Source organism: Gossypium hirsutum, chromosome A01 (assembly GCF_007990345.1).
Source record: "Gossypium hirsutum isolate 1008001.06 chromosome A01, Gossypium_hirsutum_v2.1, whole genome shotgun sequence".
NCBI lineage: Eukaryota > Viridiplantae > Streptophyta > Magnoliopsida > Malvales > Malvaceae > Gossypium > Gossypium hirsutum.
Genome location: NC_053424.1, coordinates 116,949,709 through 116,968,976, shown reverse-complemented (window position 1 = coordinate 116,968,976; position 19,268 = coordinate 116,949,709). Strand labels below are relative to the sequence as shown.

Sequence of the window (19,268 nt, the reverse complement as noted above, 5' to 3'; positions counted from 1 at the left end):
CACTAAAAAGGAAATAAACCCTTTCAATCAAAACGCGCAGCAGCATTGGGGGCCAAATTGAAAATCGCAACAAATTATGGGGCTAAATTGAAAATAAAAAAATCTGATTGTACATGCACAAAAAAGCGGAAGGGCTAAATGCGCAAATAACCCTTCCATTTTAAAAAACACGCGGATCTTGCTTGGAGAGGGTTGGGTCGACCCGACTTGGGGCCAAAATGACTTCGTTTTTATGTTAAACAGGGGGGAGGGACCAAAACGCACCGTTTTGGTCCCCTATATAAGATAAAAAAATTTTAAAAAATTCATTTCGAACCAAGAAGAAAAAAAAAAGAAGGAGAGGGGGGAGAGAAAAAGAGTTCCAGCCAGGGGGGCACTGGTCTGTCACCGGACCTTCGCCGGCGCCGGCGTCGACTACCGTACACAGTGGCCGGAAAAGGTAAGAAATTTAATTTTTTTTGTATTTTATTTTTACGTCTTAAAAATATTATTATTTATTTATTTCTATGTGCTTAGGGGTATAGAAAAAACAGATTTTAAAATAAAATAGAAATGAAAATAGAAAAAATCACCTTAGGGTTTTGATCCCTGATATTTTCATTTTTTGATTCCCTGATTTTGGGTGTTTGAATCACTGTTCTTGCGTTGAGATTATGGTATTCTTTGTATTGAAATCTAATTTTGTATTGATTTGTTTGTTCTTGAATATCCGGAAAAAAAAAAAAGAAGAGAGACGATTTTGCTTTTAATCGGCTTATATAGCCATACAACTTTATTTTCTTTTATTTTCTGTCCTGTCCCTTTTTGTCTTGCAGGAGCAGTTGAACGGTGGAGGTGATGGGGGCCAGAGGCCAGGTGGCCGGTGCTGCAGGTTTTGGTGACAGTGGCAGCACAAGTGGGAGCCAAAAGTGGGGCTAGGGTTTGGGGTTAGGTATTTTTTGTTTCTGATTTGTGTAATGGGCTGTTAGTTTAGTGGGCTGGTGGGTTTTGGGTTTAGGTTAATTGGGTTAGTTTAGATGGGTATTGTAATGTAAATGGGTCAGGGGTATTGGGTAAGGGTTAGCTGATGGGTTAATTTGTATTAGACATTGGGCTTTGTAATTTTAATGGGTTTGAAATGTTGTAAACGGGCTTGTAGGTTTAGGGATTGGGTTATAAATGGGCCCATGTAATCTTGATATACACAGGCCCAAAATTGGCCTACAATAGGGGGTTTTTAAATTTTGATTCAATAATCGAGGGAGTTGATGGGAATGGTGAAAATCAAAACAAAAATATGGGAATTAGGAGTTTGGAGCAAGAGTAAAACAGTAAACGACCTAGTTCTAATGAAATGCCTTTCGATCTCCTTCTTAGACTGTCTAATTGTCTCGGTTCGAAGGTATGCTGTTCTTCATAGATTAGCGTCGAACCCACTGTTTAAATTTGAAAGAAGACCACTAGAGGCTCCGATTCTATTTATGATTTTTCTATCTCCGATTCTCTATGATTTTTCTCTATTTTTTTTCTTCTCTCTTTTTTAACTTATTTTCTTTTTTGTTTTTCAAACTTCCGACTTAGCACTTTTTTATTTTTACTGAGTAATAGAGATTTGAGTTGTAGAAACTTTGGATATGGTTATTGAAGGGTATACAGTGATGTTGATGAGATTATGTTTAGGTTGACTTACAGTGATGATGATGTTGAAACTCAAGAATAGATTTTGAAGTTTTTAAAGAAACAATGGGCAAGAAGATCGAAGACCGTGATGATGATGGAAAAAGAAAACCAATAAGGAAGAAGAAACTAAAAATTAAAAATTAATAAATAAAAATAATTAATTTTATTAATTTTAAAATTATTATGTAGTATATAAGACAAAATAATACTACACTAATATTTTATTATATCTTTTATTATATTTAGACTGTCATGTCAACGGTTATTAACTGCTAGTTCACTAACGGCTACATCAACATACCTGCTAAAAATTGATCAATTGATCAATTTGACAAAATGACAAAAAAAAAAAAAGTTTAGGGTGGAAGTGCTCCAAAGAACAAGCCAAAATGACCAAACAGCCAAACATTAAGGATTATTTTTGACATTATAACTTTCTCTTTCTAGCAAACATTCAACGAAATTACACCGTAACTATTACAATGTAAAAAAGGAAAGAACAAATACAGAAATACTGTTCTTATTAAATTATTCGGTCATTACATTAATAGCTTAAAAAGGAATCCATTACCTCACATTGCTGTAAATAGCATGTTCCTCGTATCTGCAACTTATATTTTCACATGCAAAACAGGGAAAGCATTTACATGCATGCCACATAGTTGTCTACTTTTTCCCTTCTAATTCTCATGAAAGAATTGCCTTCTACTGCTTCGAATTTTCACCTGTATGCCCGGCCGGCATTTGATGGAAGGTTTAACTTGATCATTTCATCTCCTAGGCAGTGAAACTACTAATCGTGGAATACGTAATTTTTAAGCAAAAAATACCGCGTTCAGTGGGACAGCTCCTTGACCGACTTTGAATGGTCAATAACACGAGATTCTGCTGTCGAGAAAGGTTTAGCTGTCTAAAGGCTCTGATTCTTCATCAGGTTCAGATTCTTTAACAGGTTCTGCTGCTGCTGGTTTAACAGTTTCAGGAATTTCAACAAGTTCCAAATCGTTGACTACTTTTGGTTCATCTTCAACTAGGGCGTAAACAACTGCTGTTCTGTTTGGGGCATACACCATGAATGAACGAGGCCGGTCATCATACCATCCTTCCTGTAAAAGCATCCGTCGGGTTTTAATGTTAGAAAGCCCTAGAGTGAATGTTAAAAGCAATGGTATGTAGGAAGAGCAATAAAAATATCTTACAAAACTGAAGTATTCGGCATTATGGTCAAGCCTACCGAAGCCTCCGAATAACGGATCATCTGAATCCAAAACAATCTGGAAGGTGATAAAAATATATATTAACCATTGCATGGCAAGCAACCTTTAACTTTGTCAAAACTATATTTGAAGAATCAATAACAAGATTACAAAATCAATGACCAATGGATATGAATAATTAAGAGTACGGTGGAAAAGCAAAAAACGTGCAAATTCTTTCAAGTTCCGCATGCATGAATCCAGAAAACATTATACCTTGTACTTTCCTGGTTTTGCACACCCCACACGGTAGTCAAAATAGCTGTTATTCCAGTGGAAGTTGAATACGAAAACCAGGTTGCCTTTTTCAAAGACAATCACCCTATCTTTTTCATCCTTCCGCGATATATATGTGTGCTCGGAAGTCATGAACTGAATTAAAAAAGTCAACCATGCATCATTTTTACTTTTCTAAATAAGCAGAAAGTAAAGTGTATTGACTATTCAGACAGGCTAGCACGTATAAAACAGCAAAACAGTGAGCACCAGCAATACTTACACCATATTTCTCTTCAACATGCTGCATAGCCTGATCAAATTCTTGCATCCCACGATACCTGAGATAGTCGGCATCCCCCTGTTTGCATAAAACCAAAGATATCAATGCCTTGAGGTGGCATGCGAACAGTCACAGGTAAAGCAGAGACGTATACGCATAGCCACTGTATGGATCAACTATACCCTTTGTTGATAGTAAAATAAAATGTAAAAATGCTGCCAGTCCTTTGATGAAAGTATATCGCATAACTATCAAACTTGCAACAAATTACAACACAAGCAAAATATGAATTGAAGTGGAAACTTACAAGATCAAATCTACGTCGACATTTATCATAACTGTAACCATTCCCAGTAATTACTACACCATTAGGAAGACACTGGTCACCTCTTGGGAAATCAATCCACTCTAAAGAAAAGAATAACGGAGAAATTAGCACACATTCAAGAACCACCAGTTTATACTAAGAATGAGATGTTGGGAAGATTCATAACCAGTTGACACTTACCGGGATGTCCAAATTCATTTCCCATGAAATTCAAGTATCCTTCTCCACCTAGTCCCATTGTAATGAGCCTAATCATTTTGTGTAATGCAATGCCACGATCTATAAGTGCAGTACTTGGTCTATCTAGAGCCATAAACTCATACATATCCTGCGAAAAGGAATTGAATCTAATTATATTGAAGATTATAAAGCTAATTTAGCTCTATCTTTTTGTATTTATAACTTAGCAAAAGGCAGTATAATTGCAAGCTTCTAATAGCTACATATAAAAGAATTGTTAAAAAAGCATTCCCGACAGCCAGTTAGCTCTCTAAGCATGTAATACTAATCAGCATGAATGTAAGTAAGAACATATTTAACCTTATCCATCAACCAGAATGCTATTGTTTTGTCGCCAACTAGAGCTTGGTCATGGCTTTCAGCATAAGCAACACACTTTTCCATCCACCTCCTGTTGGTTAGCGTGTGAACAATATCACCCATTTTCCAGTCTTCATCTCTCTTTCTATATGACATAACACGGCAAAACATACATATAGTTATCAAATATTTCACAAGACAGTGAATTAAAGGTCATTGCAAGGTAAAAAGTTATAAATTGGATAGATGCGCACTTAAGAATCTCAATCCATTTATCAGCAATGGCCATGTGAAGACGGTAATCAAATCCCACACCACCATCTTGGACAGGAATGCAGAATGTAGGCATTCCACTCACCTGTAGCATTCGCAATAGCATGAATAAAACAATGAAGATAAAGGACATTGATATTCTCTTGAAAGAATTGCTCATCTTGATAACAATTTATAAGTCATAGGATGCTCAAGATGATTCTTAGAGGAGTTATAGAACATACATCTTCACCAATGGTGACAGCCTCAGGATAGAGCCCGTGAATCATATCATTAACCAGCATCAGATAAACAACAGCATCTACATCAGTCGCATATCCAAAGTACTCATTGTAATTTCCAGTAAATCCTACCTACAGGAAGTTCAGGAAAACAAATATTAAGCAGGACATTGAGACCATTTAGTCCTCGAGAAAAAATTGTTAAGAAACAGACATAAAGAATGATGCTTCACTGATTGCAAGAACCAAATGTAACATCAGTTTCAAAATAATGTCAAAACTGGGCAATTAACATCTGAGCATGTGAATAACTTATTATATAACATTATGAAATTGGAGAATCTCCAAATTCACTCGTATATATAATACCTGCAACCCATGATGGATGTACATCATTGAAGTCACACCATCAAATCTGTACCCATCAAACTTATATTCCTCCAGCCACCATCTTGCATTTGAAAGAAGATACCTTAGTACCTAAAGCAACAATTAAGAAATAATATTTACAACTGGAAGGGAGGAAGCCAAAATCTTTCAACAAGCTATTCATTAAGAAATGTTGAGGTAGAAGTACATACTTCCCAGCTTCCATAATTAAAAAGGCGAGAATCCCACACCGAGTGCTGACCCCTTGACCCCATGTGGAAGTAATGACCATCAGTTCCATCAAACATGTTCAGCCCATCTAACACATTATTGGAAGCATGGCTGTATTCATAAAACATTATTCAGATACACAGGTAGATAGGAAAATAAAATTAGCAACTTAATTTAACCATAGAATAAAAATGAACGCAGATTTAGCAAACAAATGCTTTCACAGCAAGCTGGTCGTGAACAATCATACTAGAAATTTTATAGTATTCTAGTCATTTATATATTCTCAATCAATTACGACTTTGCTTCTCTCTTTTAGATTTATTTTTTCGCAACCTTTTAGGAAGCAAAAATCAACTAGAGAAACGAAGAAGTAAAAGTGACAACCAATAAGAGCCTAAATTCTCATGGCCATATTTGCATCAAGTCTACTGGAAAAATGAGCATAAAGCCAAAGCAGGAAAAGAATAAGAGTTCAAGTTCTCATTTCCTGTACAAACAATCCAGGAAATTTTGTTGGCACAAAAAATCTAACATCAAACAATCAGGGAAAATGTTTGCACAAAAAGTATAACATCAAATATAGCTGAAGGGCATGTTTCTAGAAATTATATTCTCCTGCAAATCTAATTATTACCTGTGCACAATATCCATAAGAACAAGTATACCCAATTCATGAGCCTTATCTATCAGTGACTTGAGGTCATCAGGGGTTCCAAAGCGGCTGCTAGGTGCAAAGAAGTTTGTCACATGGTACCTGCAAAATATTAAATGCAACTTGTTATAAGAAGAAAATGTTAGTTTCCATAACCAAAATCAAGTTCTGAAGAAAGGTGTCTACTATCTGCCACATAGCAGTTAGTACAAGTTTACAAACTTACAAACACACACAGTAACAAATAGATTTGAGCTAATATTACGATGGAGGTAATACCCGAAGCTAGCATAATATGAGTGCTCTTGAATAGCCATGATCTGAACAGCATTGTACCCAAGTCTTTTAATACGGGGAAGAACATCATCTCTAAAGTTGGCGTATGTGTTAATCATTGGCTCCTACATCAGAGAGTTGATAATGCTAAGAGAATTGTAACAAAGAAAATAAAGATCAAAGGTGCTCGTGGGACAATTTTTCTTTGAATGATGGAATGCATGAACATTAAGTTTTAGCATGTTAGTCATATTCTATACAAGCATGCTAGTCATATATCATATGCATATGCCATTATCCATGGTGAGACCGAACATAAGGCTAAAATGTTTATTGATGCAAAATCAAATGTTTAACCACCAATGGAATGGAACTACCTAAATGAAGGATAAGGATTAGATGTCAGAATCTTCTTCTGTAAAAACAATTAAAACACACTATACTATTATTTCTGGCCTTTTCCAAAACAACCAGGTTTAGAAATTTACTAAAATACATAATTAGTACAGTCCAAATGGAAAGACAACCTAATTTCATTTGAACAAAGAGCACCAAAAGTATACCATACACACCTACATAGATTTTTGCGAACTTAATTTAATGGGTGTTCTCTTTAAGAGAGGCCACTCTGCCATCAGGATGCAGGATGGTACTAACAATTTGATTTAGAAATTTACAGGCCATTTGAGCCAGCTACCATGTTTGACACTCTTTACTATGTTTAATGCAAGTGTAACATGTTTCTCTTCTTTCTTCCTTTTCCAATTTGCAATGAAAATTTGATAATTTAAGTACAAACTATGATGACTTTCCTGTAAAATGTATTTTCTTAAAAAATTACTGCTTTACTTTCAGTCCTAATGCCTAAGAGGAAGATTTATTCTAACAAGTCTAGAAAGAACTAGAATATAAAATAAGATCCCACATATCATAGCATTGAATGAAGATTTTATAGAACTTATGATCCTCCTTCACAATTAAAAAAACCATATGCAACTGAACTTGTGGAAGATTTGACTAACAATTTGAAACATGCCAAGGAAAAGGGAGATGCATACCGGGCTACTCATTCCGACATGTGACTCATAAATTCTAAGTGATTTTGGTCTTTTTGGCCGGGGGTGTTTGAATACATACTTTTCCTGTCACAAGAGCAACATCATTAGTAACAAAAAGATAAAAGACACATATAACAGACTGAACTAAGTTGATCGTGCTGTGCAGCAATTAAACTGGAAAAGAAAGAATGTAATTTAGAAACTGACTTATATATGAAAGTGAACCAACTGAAATTGTTTTCTTAAAAACCGTTTTTCAAGGGAATTGGTCTTAACATCAAGGTTATAAAGGAGGAGATTCATTGAAACAACCTCTTCATATACTCATTCTAAGATGAATAAAAAATTCTATGTGTTTATATAGTTAGAAACTGACTTATGTATGAAAGTGAACCAACTGAAATTGTTTTCTTAAAAACCGTTTTTCAAGGGAATTGGTCTTAACATCAAGGTTATAAAGGAGGAGATTCATTGAAACAACCTCTTCATATACTCATTCTAAGATGAATAAAAAATTCTATGTGTTTATATAGTTATATTTGTCTGCATGCATGCTGTTGTCCATGTAAATAAGCAATCATTTAAGATTGTCACAAACATTAGTTGGTACTTCCTATTTTTCACAAACTCCAAATATCTAAAAAGCTTATAGTTCAAACAATAGCCATCTAATGCTTCCAACAAAATGTCAAGAACAAACAAACACTAAAAATACCTCTTCTGGCGGATCATAGTATATTCCATTGTATGGGATTTCACCCGGTGCTTGAACTGAGAACTTGATCCAAGCAGGAATGGAGTCCTTAATCCCAGATGGAGTTTCCATACGAATCTACAATTATTCAGTCAAAAAGTTAAAATAGACATGGAAAGGAGCTTTCAATCAATGATAGTTGACATGATCATAACAGTCCACGAGACCCCGTTAGTAGCGGCGAGCGAGAGCGGATTAGGGGTTTGAAGAGTTAAAGAAAATGTTCTTCATTTTTCCATCTTTGTCTTTTCTCTCTCTCTCTTCCTTTTAGGTGGGAATTAGTTCGATTTGAGCTAAGCTAACTTGAACAATTTTGTTTAGAGAGGTTGTTGTCACAATCCAGCCTCAAAGAAAATGCTGCAATTTAATTATGATATTGCCTTCCGTGACCAATCTATACATCATATTACAGTTCCAGAACAGACATTCATGTTACAATACTAAAAGCCAGTCTCTTCAAACTAATATGAACTTGGAATTATTTTTAAATTTTAGAACTCATTTTGTACCAAACTCAGAAGATAGCCTTCTGAAATGTCCTATTTTTCTCCTCATTATTGTGCAAGTTTTTTAAATCATTTAGTAGCACACCTTTGTGGCATGAGTTTTAGTAAAGGTTGAAGTACAAAACAATGTTAAAATCATATACTGTAATTTTTTATGCAATAGAGATTTCTGCTAATTAGACATGCAATAGGATCAGTGTAGAAAACCAAGTCATACTTAAAGGTTCCTGGTCCACAGTTCATGATTAAAAGGTTAAAAAATTACATTGTTGATGTGTAAGGAAAGAGTTGCAATTTTATAGTTTTTTTTTCTCTGAATCAAAAAACTGGAAGAAGGAATAATATACAAGTAGCCTTTTGAATGTAAAAGCAATAACTTTCCTTAGCGAAATTGATATTTATCTGCAGGTAATTTACCTTCACTCGAGAACCATGGGGAATTGCTGGTGAACCATCAGCATTATTAGGCAAAAAGATCTCCCAGACACCAAATTCATTCTGTTAAAATAATAATAATATTTTTAGAATTAAACACTAAATGGAAAATAGAGTCGGAATGTAAAATTACAAAAGAGATCACTGTCAATGTCAGTCAAAAACTTAGACAGCATGCCTTAAATACAGGTATCTGCTGATACAATTAACTGTGATATAGACAAGACTGAGGATTTTTACTTCATTACAAAAGCTTTGATAAGGTTTATCTTCTTAACTTTTCCATTTGGAGCTTCGAATTATACCAACTCTACCTAATCTTTGGGTCCTCGCACATAAACAAAAAGATATTTACATTCAGATTTGAAATTAGGCGAAGTATTTTGAAAAAATCAAGCTTAATTAAGTTTTAACTTCATCATGATCATGACATAAGATATAATGGACTCGTGAAAAGATGACAATGCTGATTCTTCACTACACTTCCTGTCGAGTAATCCATCAATGGTAGAACAGTTCATCGAGACATGGAAAATATCAATTAATAAATAATGGACAGGTGACATCTGTTCTTACAGAAGAAAGCATAACATACCCGGTTCATAATATCAGCATTAGGGTTCCAATTGTTAAAATCTCCTATCAGTGCTGCTGACTGAAAAAGAAAATGCAATACAATAATCACGATAATTGAGAAGAAGACAGAACACCTAAAAGTTAATAATACTTTTCTGATTGGATGGAAGTTTATAAAATTTACGGTTAAAATCTCAAAATATTAAAATGATGCATGGTAAACCTTAGCTCCTGGTGCCCACTCCCTGTAAGTTATTCCCATCTCACTGAAAGCCAGATGAGATTATAATCAGAAAAAGCAACATCGGTATCAGAAAACGACTTCTAAGACATAAAAATGAACAAAGAAAAACATTTTTACTAAAGATTAAAGTTAAAAGGTAGCTATTTAGCAATGTGATACAAAGAAACCATGAAGTAAACAAGGAAAGACATTCACAAAAATAAATAAATATATAAAGATACAATAGAGAAGGGACTAATTCTAAGGGCTTGGATAAAATTTCTCAAGTTTTACTTGCATCGAAGAATCATATGCTTCACACTTCATTGAGCATCAAGGAACTTCATTTTTTTTTTTTACCTTAGACTAATCTGCCTGAATTTTAAACATATAAAAGTTCTGGAAAATCACTTGCACTGTTCCCACACAAAAATTAATTACAAGAATATTCCAACACTAATTTCATTTAATGAAAATTGTTTGTTTCAACCAGAATGGGTTAAAAAAAATTCATGCAACAATGGGAGCAGCAATAAACATGCAACACTACAACCACAAAAGATATAACCATGCTAACAACCAGGTATGGGAAGAATGCAAACCTGCGTACGAAGCCAAGCTTCTCATAGCCGCGAGAAAACACTTCTAAACCACCTTCATACTTGTCAATTTCCTCACGCATTCTCTTGTATTGTGCATACCTGTAATTTGACAGAATGTACAAGGTAATCAAATCATAACATTATTTTAACCTGTTCAATTTAGAATATATATATACATATATATAAAAGACAGGACGGGATGGGACAGGGACAAAATAAGAACATAATGGAAGAGGAAAAAATTGATGTTAAAAGACATAAAGCAGCAGGGAACTATGCAGTGAAAACAAAATCTGGCAAGTCAGATGACATCTAAAATAAGCAAGTTAATTAGGCACATGAAAGTTTGACATGTTTCAGGAAAGAGATTCCAACACAAACTATAATTCCTCACGTTGGTGTTCAAATGAACATATAAACATAAGACCAAAAGTGTCGACATCCCAGTAGTTAGAATGCAAAAATATTCATATACCACATGTACCTACTGCAAATAGGAGACATGCAAATACAGTGTATTTGCCAAGTTCCTACCCAGATACCAATATGGACCTCCAAAGACCAGCAGCAAGTCTGGCACAAGACAGATAGGAAAATGCAGTGTGCAAGCAACTAAAGATAATATAGCAAAAACATTCCAACAAACTAGAGAACTGAAATCTACAGCCATCTTATAAAGGCCAGAGGAGACTCAACATTTGAACTCAAATTAGGACACGTAACACATATAAGTATAGGATGATCTTACCGGTAATCAAGATGTTGACGGAAACCCAACAGTGATGGATCTATTTCATATATCTGTCCTATACCAGGAGGAGGAATGGTTCTTGGTTTTGCCTCACTTTTCTCGGTAATTATTTTCCTGTTTAAAGGGGTAGACAGCTCCTTAGGAACAGATTCTTGTTCTTCGACCTCAATTTCCGTATCATCTTCCATCTCTTCACTTTCTACATCATGAATTACCTATAACAAAATCACAATTAATTGGAAATAGACAGTTATTCCGCAGCATTTTATGTCATTTACAATAATTTTCCTTCCAAAAAAGAGAGAGTTCAGAATTAGAAACACAAGTTTTTGATAACAAGTCAAAACTGTTTCAGAGAACCAACACGCTTGATTGACATCAACACCATCTCAAACTTCCATTTCTCAATTCAATCCTATATCATAAACTCATGAATGTTCAACTGCACACAGTAAAACTAAAATCTAACATTTCCATAAAAAAATACAGTGCATTATTCTCAGAAAATGGCAAACCTGTGGATCATCTGAAATAGTGCTAGGGCTTTTCAATTCATCTGTCAAGGATGAAGCACCCTCACCCTGATCATCAGGAACAAGCACTTTCTTGGATGCAACAGTTAAGGGCGACGAGTCCGAATCATAAGAAGATTTTTGCGCAAAGATCTTCCCTACAAGCAAGCATCAAATCAATTTTCTACATAATGGAAATCAAATGATCATGAAAGCAGTCACCTTCCATAGCATTCTTTTGACAATACTAAATTTATACTGGCAAAAGCATTTTTTTTTCCTGCTGAAGTATTTCGGTCATCACACTGCAATCATCCTTCTTAAAATTCCAATTTCAACTTTAAACTAAGCTTCCCTCGTTAGCAACTATTACTTCTTTTAAAAAAAAAAACAGAGGAAAAAACTTAGCAGTAATATTTTGAAGTATGTTCATCAATTCACCTCTTTTAATTCAATATTAACGCTTATAACATACCAGGATCACTACCTAAATCAAAGAAGATTTAACTATTAATAAACTAATATTTAAAAAAATTCCTTAATTCTATATCTCATAAAGCATACAACATCGAATTTGCATACATTTCCTTCCCGCGTTACTCCTCGTAGTGAGAGAGTGATTAATTTCGCTAAGCTAACCAATAAAAATAAAATTAGATTGATTCTATACTACATCGAATAAGTTAAAAACAAAAATAAATAAATTCCGCTCTGAATAAAAAATTGCATAAAAATACATAATAGGAAACATAAACAGAATCATACATCCAAAAATGAAAACAATAAAAAGTATAAAGAGAGAGAGAGAGAGAGAGAGAGAGAGAGAGAGAATACGAGAAAAGAGATCCTTCTTCAACAATAAAGAGAAACTGCTACTTCTACGAGAGGCATTGAAACTAGACTGGTTGAAGCTGTAAACTGAAGGCGAACAAGGTAATCGTAAATCAGATACACTGTAAACCATTACTTACTTCTTCTTTTTTTCTGTTTGGAAAGCAAGAAAATAATGACAGATCCAGAAAAAGAGAAGAAAAAGGAGAGAAGAAAAGAAAAATTCTCGCCACTGAAAGCTTCAAACACCGAGAGTAGCGTGAACGAGAGTGAAGGAAAACAAAATTAAATATATATATACATATTATTTATTTGTAAGGTGCTACGTGTGATGTGAAGAAATGCATGGGGATAGGTGTAAAATGATAGATTTAGCAAAAGGAAGACATCCAAAATTCATTCTCAACCGTCCATTTTCATTTTTATTTTACTGAAATGAAGTTGAATATCAATGACCCCGCCACATGGATTTTGCTTAGCACAAGAGATGAGGAAGGAACGGTGCTAATGCTTGAACCTACTGTTTTTATTTTCCTTCTTTTATTTTATTTAAAAAAAATTCATACAATTTTTAATAGCTTAAATTTTTGAAATTAAATATTTTAGTTTTAATAAATAAAATTCTTGGTTTAAGGATATAAAAAGTTAAAATTTAAAAAAAAAATCAAGTCTTCTTTTTTTTAACTCAATTAAACACTTGAATTTTTAAAATATATCGATAAAAAAATTTATAGAAAAATTATAAAAATATTTCTTTTGGTACAATAATTTTTATAATCTTTTTTACAAAATTTACATTTCTTTACATTTTGTATAATTTTCTTATGGCTTTATAAAATTTTATATTTTTTATATTTCTATATATTTTATGATTTTTAATAATTTTAAAATTTTGTATTTTTTTAAGATTTTTATATTTTTTTTAGTTTTAATAAATTTTTAATAAAAGCAAGGGCATAATTGTTTTTTTTTTTAAATTATTGAGGGTCTTTTTTATGAATTTTGAAAGTTCAAGTACTCAATTTAGGGTAAAAAAAGTAAGGGCTTAATTTTATTTTTTAAAGGTTTGAGGACATCGAGATATTTTAAAAATTCAAGTACCTAAATGAGTGCAAAAAAAAAGTAGAGGCTTAATTGTTTTTGTTGAAAAAGTTTAAGGGCTTTTTGCACCTTTAAATCTAAATTTTTTATTGGTTTAATAACAAATTTAGTCATTCATATTTACAAATTCTATCAATTTGATCCTGAATCTAAAAAATTTAACAAATTTAAATTAATGTTGAGAAGTTGAAGTAGATATTAAAGCTTACCAAAGTGACGATGATGATGAGATAAATGGGCTTAATCGAGAGAAAGTGAGGAAGTCAAGGATCTTATTAATGGAGAAGATTTTAATTTTATTTGAAGAAAAAATCATGAATGAAATGGTATAGAATGGATCGTTTGGTTGGCCAAATGTAATGTTATGTTCTATAATAAGATTATAGTGTATGGATTATCAACATTTTAGTCATTCCGTATTATCATGATTCGGTGTAATTTTATTATAATCTTTTCCTTTAAATTATCTAAGATTACGGACGTTATATAAATTTTAAGATAACATTATCCTTTTATTTTATTATATTAATCAATATAATTTTGTATGTGCTGTTAGAATTTTACATAAAAATTTTGGGTTCAGTGATTCTTGAACGAAATTTTCTATGATAAAATGATACTTGATTTTTATGTATCCTTGTGGCTCCCGCAATGCTTGCAACATGGCAGAAGTGCAACCGAACTGTGGAAGATATTTTTCATTTCATAAAACCATATAAATGCCAAAGCACAATGACATCTATACTTTTAGGTATATGATTTCGTAGGTTGAGTTATTTGTTTAGTTTATATTTCAGGTTAAATTAAATTTGTATAAATATAAAATATATTAATATCATATTTAGGTTTGGTCTAAAGTTTACTCAATTTGATTCATGAATATTTTTATTTCTAGGTCAATAGTTAAAAAGTTGAATATTTTTAAGTTTTAAATTTGGATTTTGTGGATGAAAATTATTTATGATAGAATTTATTTAGAGGGTGATTTTGTTCTCTTAACTTAAAAAATTAATAAATTAATTTTTATATATTAGATTAAAGTGTAAATTAATCATTTTTGCTAAAAATTCTATCTATGTTTATTGTTAAAAACTGTCGTGGTTAATGGGATAATTAGAAAGTGACACATGACGTGCTACTTTGTATCTCATACTGATGTACATGAACTAAATTTTAACGATAGAATTAAATGAAATTTGTAATACAATGACCAAATTAATATTTGATCTAATATATAAGAACTAATTTACCTATTTTTTTAATAAAGAAGCAACTACAATCTAAATCTTAATAAAGAGACATTCATGATACTTTTACCAACTTATCTTTTGTTTAAAAGATTAACCTGAAAAGAATATCTCATTAAAGAAAATATCATGAGGGCATATAAGAAGGATTCCATTAGGAATGTGGTTCAATTAGATAACGACACAATGTCCTCTATGGTAGATTTATGGTTGTCATCCCCAAAATAGAAGGCAAGTGCCAACAAAGGTCATAATCAATGCCCCATCCTTCTTTCGTCATCATCCTTCAAAGCATATACTCTCAAATTCTTGGTATCAAATGGCCTTTTATCATCCCCTTTTTATTTCCTTTTTGTTGAGGGATGAAATTACTACGTGGGGTTTCAAACAAAAGGTTAAAGCAAATTACCTTTTATATCTTTGAGATTCTTTTTTTAATGAATGATTAATGGATTTTTAATAAAAGAATTTAATTTGGTTCGAATTATCATATTTTTTTAATTTATATTCCAAAAATTATCCAAATACTATATTTCAAATCGATTTTCGATTTTTATGTATTTTTATCTATTCTAAAAATTAAATTTATTTAAAATATAGGATGAATTTGACTAACAATATACATGATCCAAACTATATTTTTTGTTTGACCCAGCTTTTTTTATTTTATAAATATAATAATATAAATATTTAAAACAAATTAAATTTTGTTATATTTAAAATTTTAATAAATATATAAAATTATTAAACATTTAAAAAAGATATTTTTAACAAATAATACATGCAAACTTAAGTAAGCTAAGGTTAATTATTTATGAATATGGACCACTTCAATAATTTTTTATTCATATTTTAGGTTAGGTCGAGAAAATAGATTCAATCTAACTTAACTTATGGACTCCTCTGAATAAGACACTTGAATTATGATATGGTAAGTGTCTAACTTTCACTCCTTTACATTGCTTCTATGTCCAGTATAAGTACGAGATTTGAAAATTCATTAATGAGCTTTATAGTGTATTCAAAAGTAATAAATGAAAAATATGAACTATAAAATGAATATAAAGAATATTATCAAGAAAAAGTAATGAATAAACGCCAATGAAACATTGGCTCAAAAGATGATTGAAATTATGAGAACTTTAAAATATCAATTTTGAGTTTCACCCAATACAAAAACATGCTTAGGTTCTTCCAGAATTTATTATGATTTAAGTCGCACAATAAATAGACAATGCCCAATTTTTTTTCTAATTTAAATTTGGACGTATTTTAGTTCTAGTTCTATGCATTTTAATGATTTTGATTACGGTTATAATTATTTTGATGTGTATTAATTGTGATTACGGTGACTTATTTTTAGGGTAAATTATCTGGTGGTCACCTAACTTTTGATTAGGTTCTATTTTGGTCATCTAACTTAAAAAACTTTCAATTTCATCACTAATGTTTTCAAAATTTAAAACTTTAGGCACTCATCGTTAAATACTTAACTGTAAGCCCCCTCACCTAACCCAATCGTTGGGTCCGAGCTACAAGATATCACATTCGTTGCCAAAGCAACTACTGTCTATTATATAGTAAAAATTCATTCAAATATGCAATTAAGTGTTAAACACATTTACATTAAGTTACACAATCAAATCTGAGCATTAATCAAGCTTACAAAAGCTATTTTATTGACCCGAGCTCAAAATAAGACCAAATTGTAAAGTTTTAAAAACTTCAAGGTCGACGTCCAAAATAGTAGGTCACATCATGACCTCAGGCCACTCGACATTGCGACGTGACTCATTGTCGATCGATGTTGCGATAAGGAAAATTGCTCGTCAAGACAAGGACTCTATTTTTGGTAAATTTTAAGTCATTTGGTACCTATTTCAAAGCTTCTACACAAACTTATCATTTTAAACATAATTAGCCAACTTCACCTGTACCAAAACACTCCAAACACACACCAAAACAATCCATTTAACCATTTCCATATGATCAATTCAATATAAGTTCCATTTATCATAAATTACACCATTTCAACTTATTCAATTTCATACCATTCATCCAATCAATTAGCTATTCAATTCCATCTTCTTGTCTATTTCAAACCATATTCAAACATGCTATTTTAAATCATCAAACATAACTCAAATACATTTACCAAAACCAACCATTTTAACTAAGCATTAATATTGCCAAGATCAAGCATTAGATAGGTTTCAAACCCTGACGAACATTCAAAACCTAACAAATACATAACACTTATGTACATGCCACAATTTTGGACTTTAAACGATTGAAAAACTACTGATTCAAAAATAGGATGGTGTGAGCTTTGAATGATTCGCTTGACGTGTTCCGCAAGGTGAAATCGACAAGGGAAGGGAAGAACAACGGGGTAAGAATATTGAATACTTAATAAGTTCATATGAAATTTACTTAACTTACCTCGATAATTCAATAAACTAAACATTTAACACAATAACAATTCAATTTGGCATTTTTTGGCATATGTTGAGATAGCTAATGCATAGCATCATATACAACTAATCAGTTAGTAAACTTTCATAAAATGAACTTGTAACAAAGATCATATATATAACAACTTAAATTAGAAACATATATGATTCAGTTCGTATCTAAACCATTTCAATGTTTCCCATTTCATTAGTGTAACACCCCTAACCTGTCTCCATCGCCGGATTAGGGTTACAGAGCATTATCGTACGACAAAGAATATTTAAACATCATATCATTCAATAATTTAAAAATATCATAAACCATTCATTCTCATACATTTCATCCCTAAATCGAGCCCTCAAGGCCCCAAAAAATAACTTGGAAGCAATTCGGGACTAATTTGAAACGAAACGGAAAGTTTAAGAATAAGTTGTAAAAATTGAAAAACAGGGGTTACACAGCAGTGTGACATAGCCCCAAGCCGTGTAACTTTCGAACTAGGGACACACGGCTGTATCCCAGTCTGTCTTCTCACCCGTGTAACTCACTGAGTAAGGTCACACAACCGTGTGTCAAGTCGTGTAACTCAATAACTTGGACCCTAAGAAAACCTCAGATGACACACGACCTTGTCGCCAGGCCGTGTGAACCCAATTTTTTACCTAAAATCAAACAATTTCATATCTAATTCATGCATAACCATTCAACCTATTTAAGCACACATTCAAGGGTTTCAAACACCATTCAAACATGCATAAACATGCCAATTCAAACATTCTAAATCACCTAACCAATATGCCATTCAAAGGCACCATAATTATATCAAAACATTACATACCAAAACTAGCCAACAATTCCTTATTTCAAGCATTATAACTTAGTTCAATTTCCTACCAAAACATATCATGAATGACCATTACATGAAACCGTAAAAGAAAAATTCCAAACTGTCATTTACATACCAAAAAAGCCATATATACAAGTATTTAAGGATAGTCAAAATGACCTAACTTTAAACAAGCATTAAAAGTTCATCAAGGTCAAGCTTAAACTTCACAAGTATAATCATAAAAAGTTCACATTTTACACATTCACAAAACAACATAATACTAAAGACTTCTCCTATTACATGCCGCTTTAACCAACTTCAACAAGAACAAAATGACTACCAAGGTATAGATGCTAGTGTGTGAGCTTCCAAGCCGATCCAATCGATGCAACGATTCCAAGAGTCCTACAAGATCAAATTAAACGAACAAGCACGAAAAAGCTTAGTAAGTTCGATAAGTCAACTGATTTATTATTAATTTCCAAGTTTCCAAAGGACGTTAACATTTATTACAATTGCAATAAGCCTGAAAAACATCGACACTAACCCTGAATAACACCGGCACTAAGCCTGCTAGGCACTAAGCCTAAATAACACTAGCATTAAGCCTACTAGGCACTAAGCAGGACTAGTTTGCAGTAATCGCAAAAGCACAGGGACTACTCCAAAATATTTTCTTTTCCATGATCGTCAACACGCTCATGATCTAAAAAAATAACTTCATTCAATTGAGTACTTATAACGTCAATTTAATCCATAATTTATATTTATGCAAAATTATGAAATTGCCCCTAACATTTTGATTTTCTACAATTTAGTCCTTAAGCTCATAACTTGCAATTTAACCATTTTAACTAAAATCCAATTTAACCAATGATACAAAGAACCTTGAAACAATCCATTATTACCAACATTTCACAACAAACCCATGGATTTACACTTTTAACAATTTAATCCCTATTTCTAAAATTCATCAAAAATAACTTAACAAAACATGTTTATCTTACAACAAAGATTAATAATATACCAAATAACATCATAACCCATTTAAAAACATCCATGGAAATTCTTTCAACCTTTAA

General features: G+C 32.3%; 1 protein-coding gene across 1 annotated transcript; it reads right to left on the bottom strand.

Moving 5' to 3' along the window:
• Nucleotides 1-2,163: 2,163 nt before the first annotated feature.
• On the bottom strand, nt 2,164-12,968 carry LOC107925642 (1,4-alpha-glucan-branching enzyme 2-2, chloroplastic/amyloplastic). The gene is made up of 22 exons (XM_016856354.2): nt 12,559-12,968; nt 11,728-11,882; nt 11,210-11,427; nt 10,462-10,560; nt 9,860-9,902; nt 9,656-9,715; nt 9,043-9,123; nt 8,081-8,197; nt 7,366-7,449; nt 6,311-6,432; nt 6,014-6,133; nt 5,358-5,487; nt 5,146-5,256; nt 4,780-4,908; nt 4,537-4,640; nt 4,283-4,427; nt 3,923-4,070; nt 3,722-3,822; nt 3,415-3,492; nt 3,132-3,287; nt 2,859-2,933; nt 2,164-2,765 (listed from the first exon to the last, which is right to left on the bottom strand). The coding sequence occupies exons 1-22, from the start codon at nt 12,686-12,688 to the stop codon at nt 2,562-2,564; spliced, it is 2,610 nt and encodes an 869-aa protein (XP_016711843.2). The 5' UTR covers nt 12,689-12,968; the 3' UTR covers nt 2,164-2,561.
• Nucleotides 12,969-19,268: the final 6,300 nt, after the last annotated feature.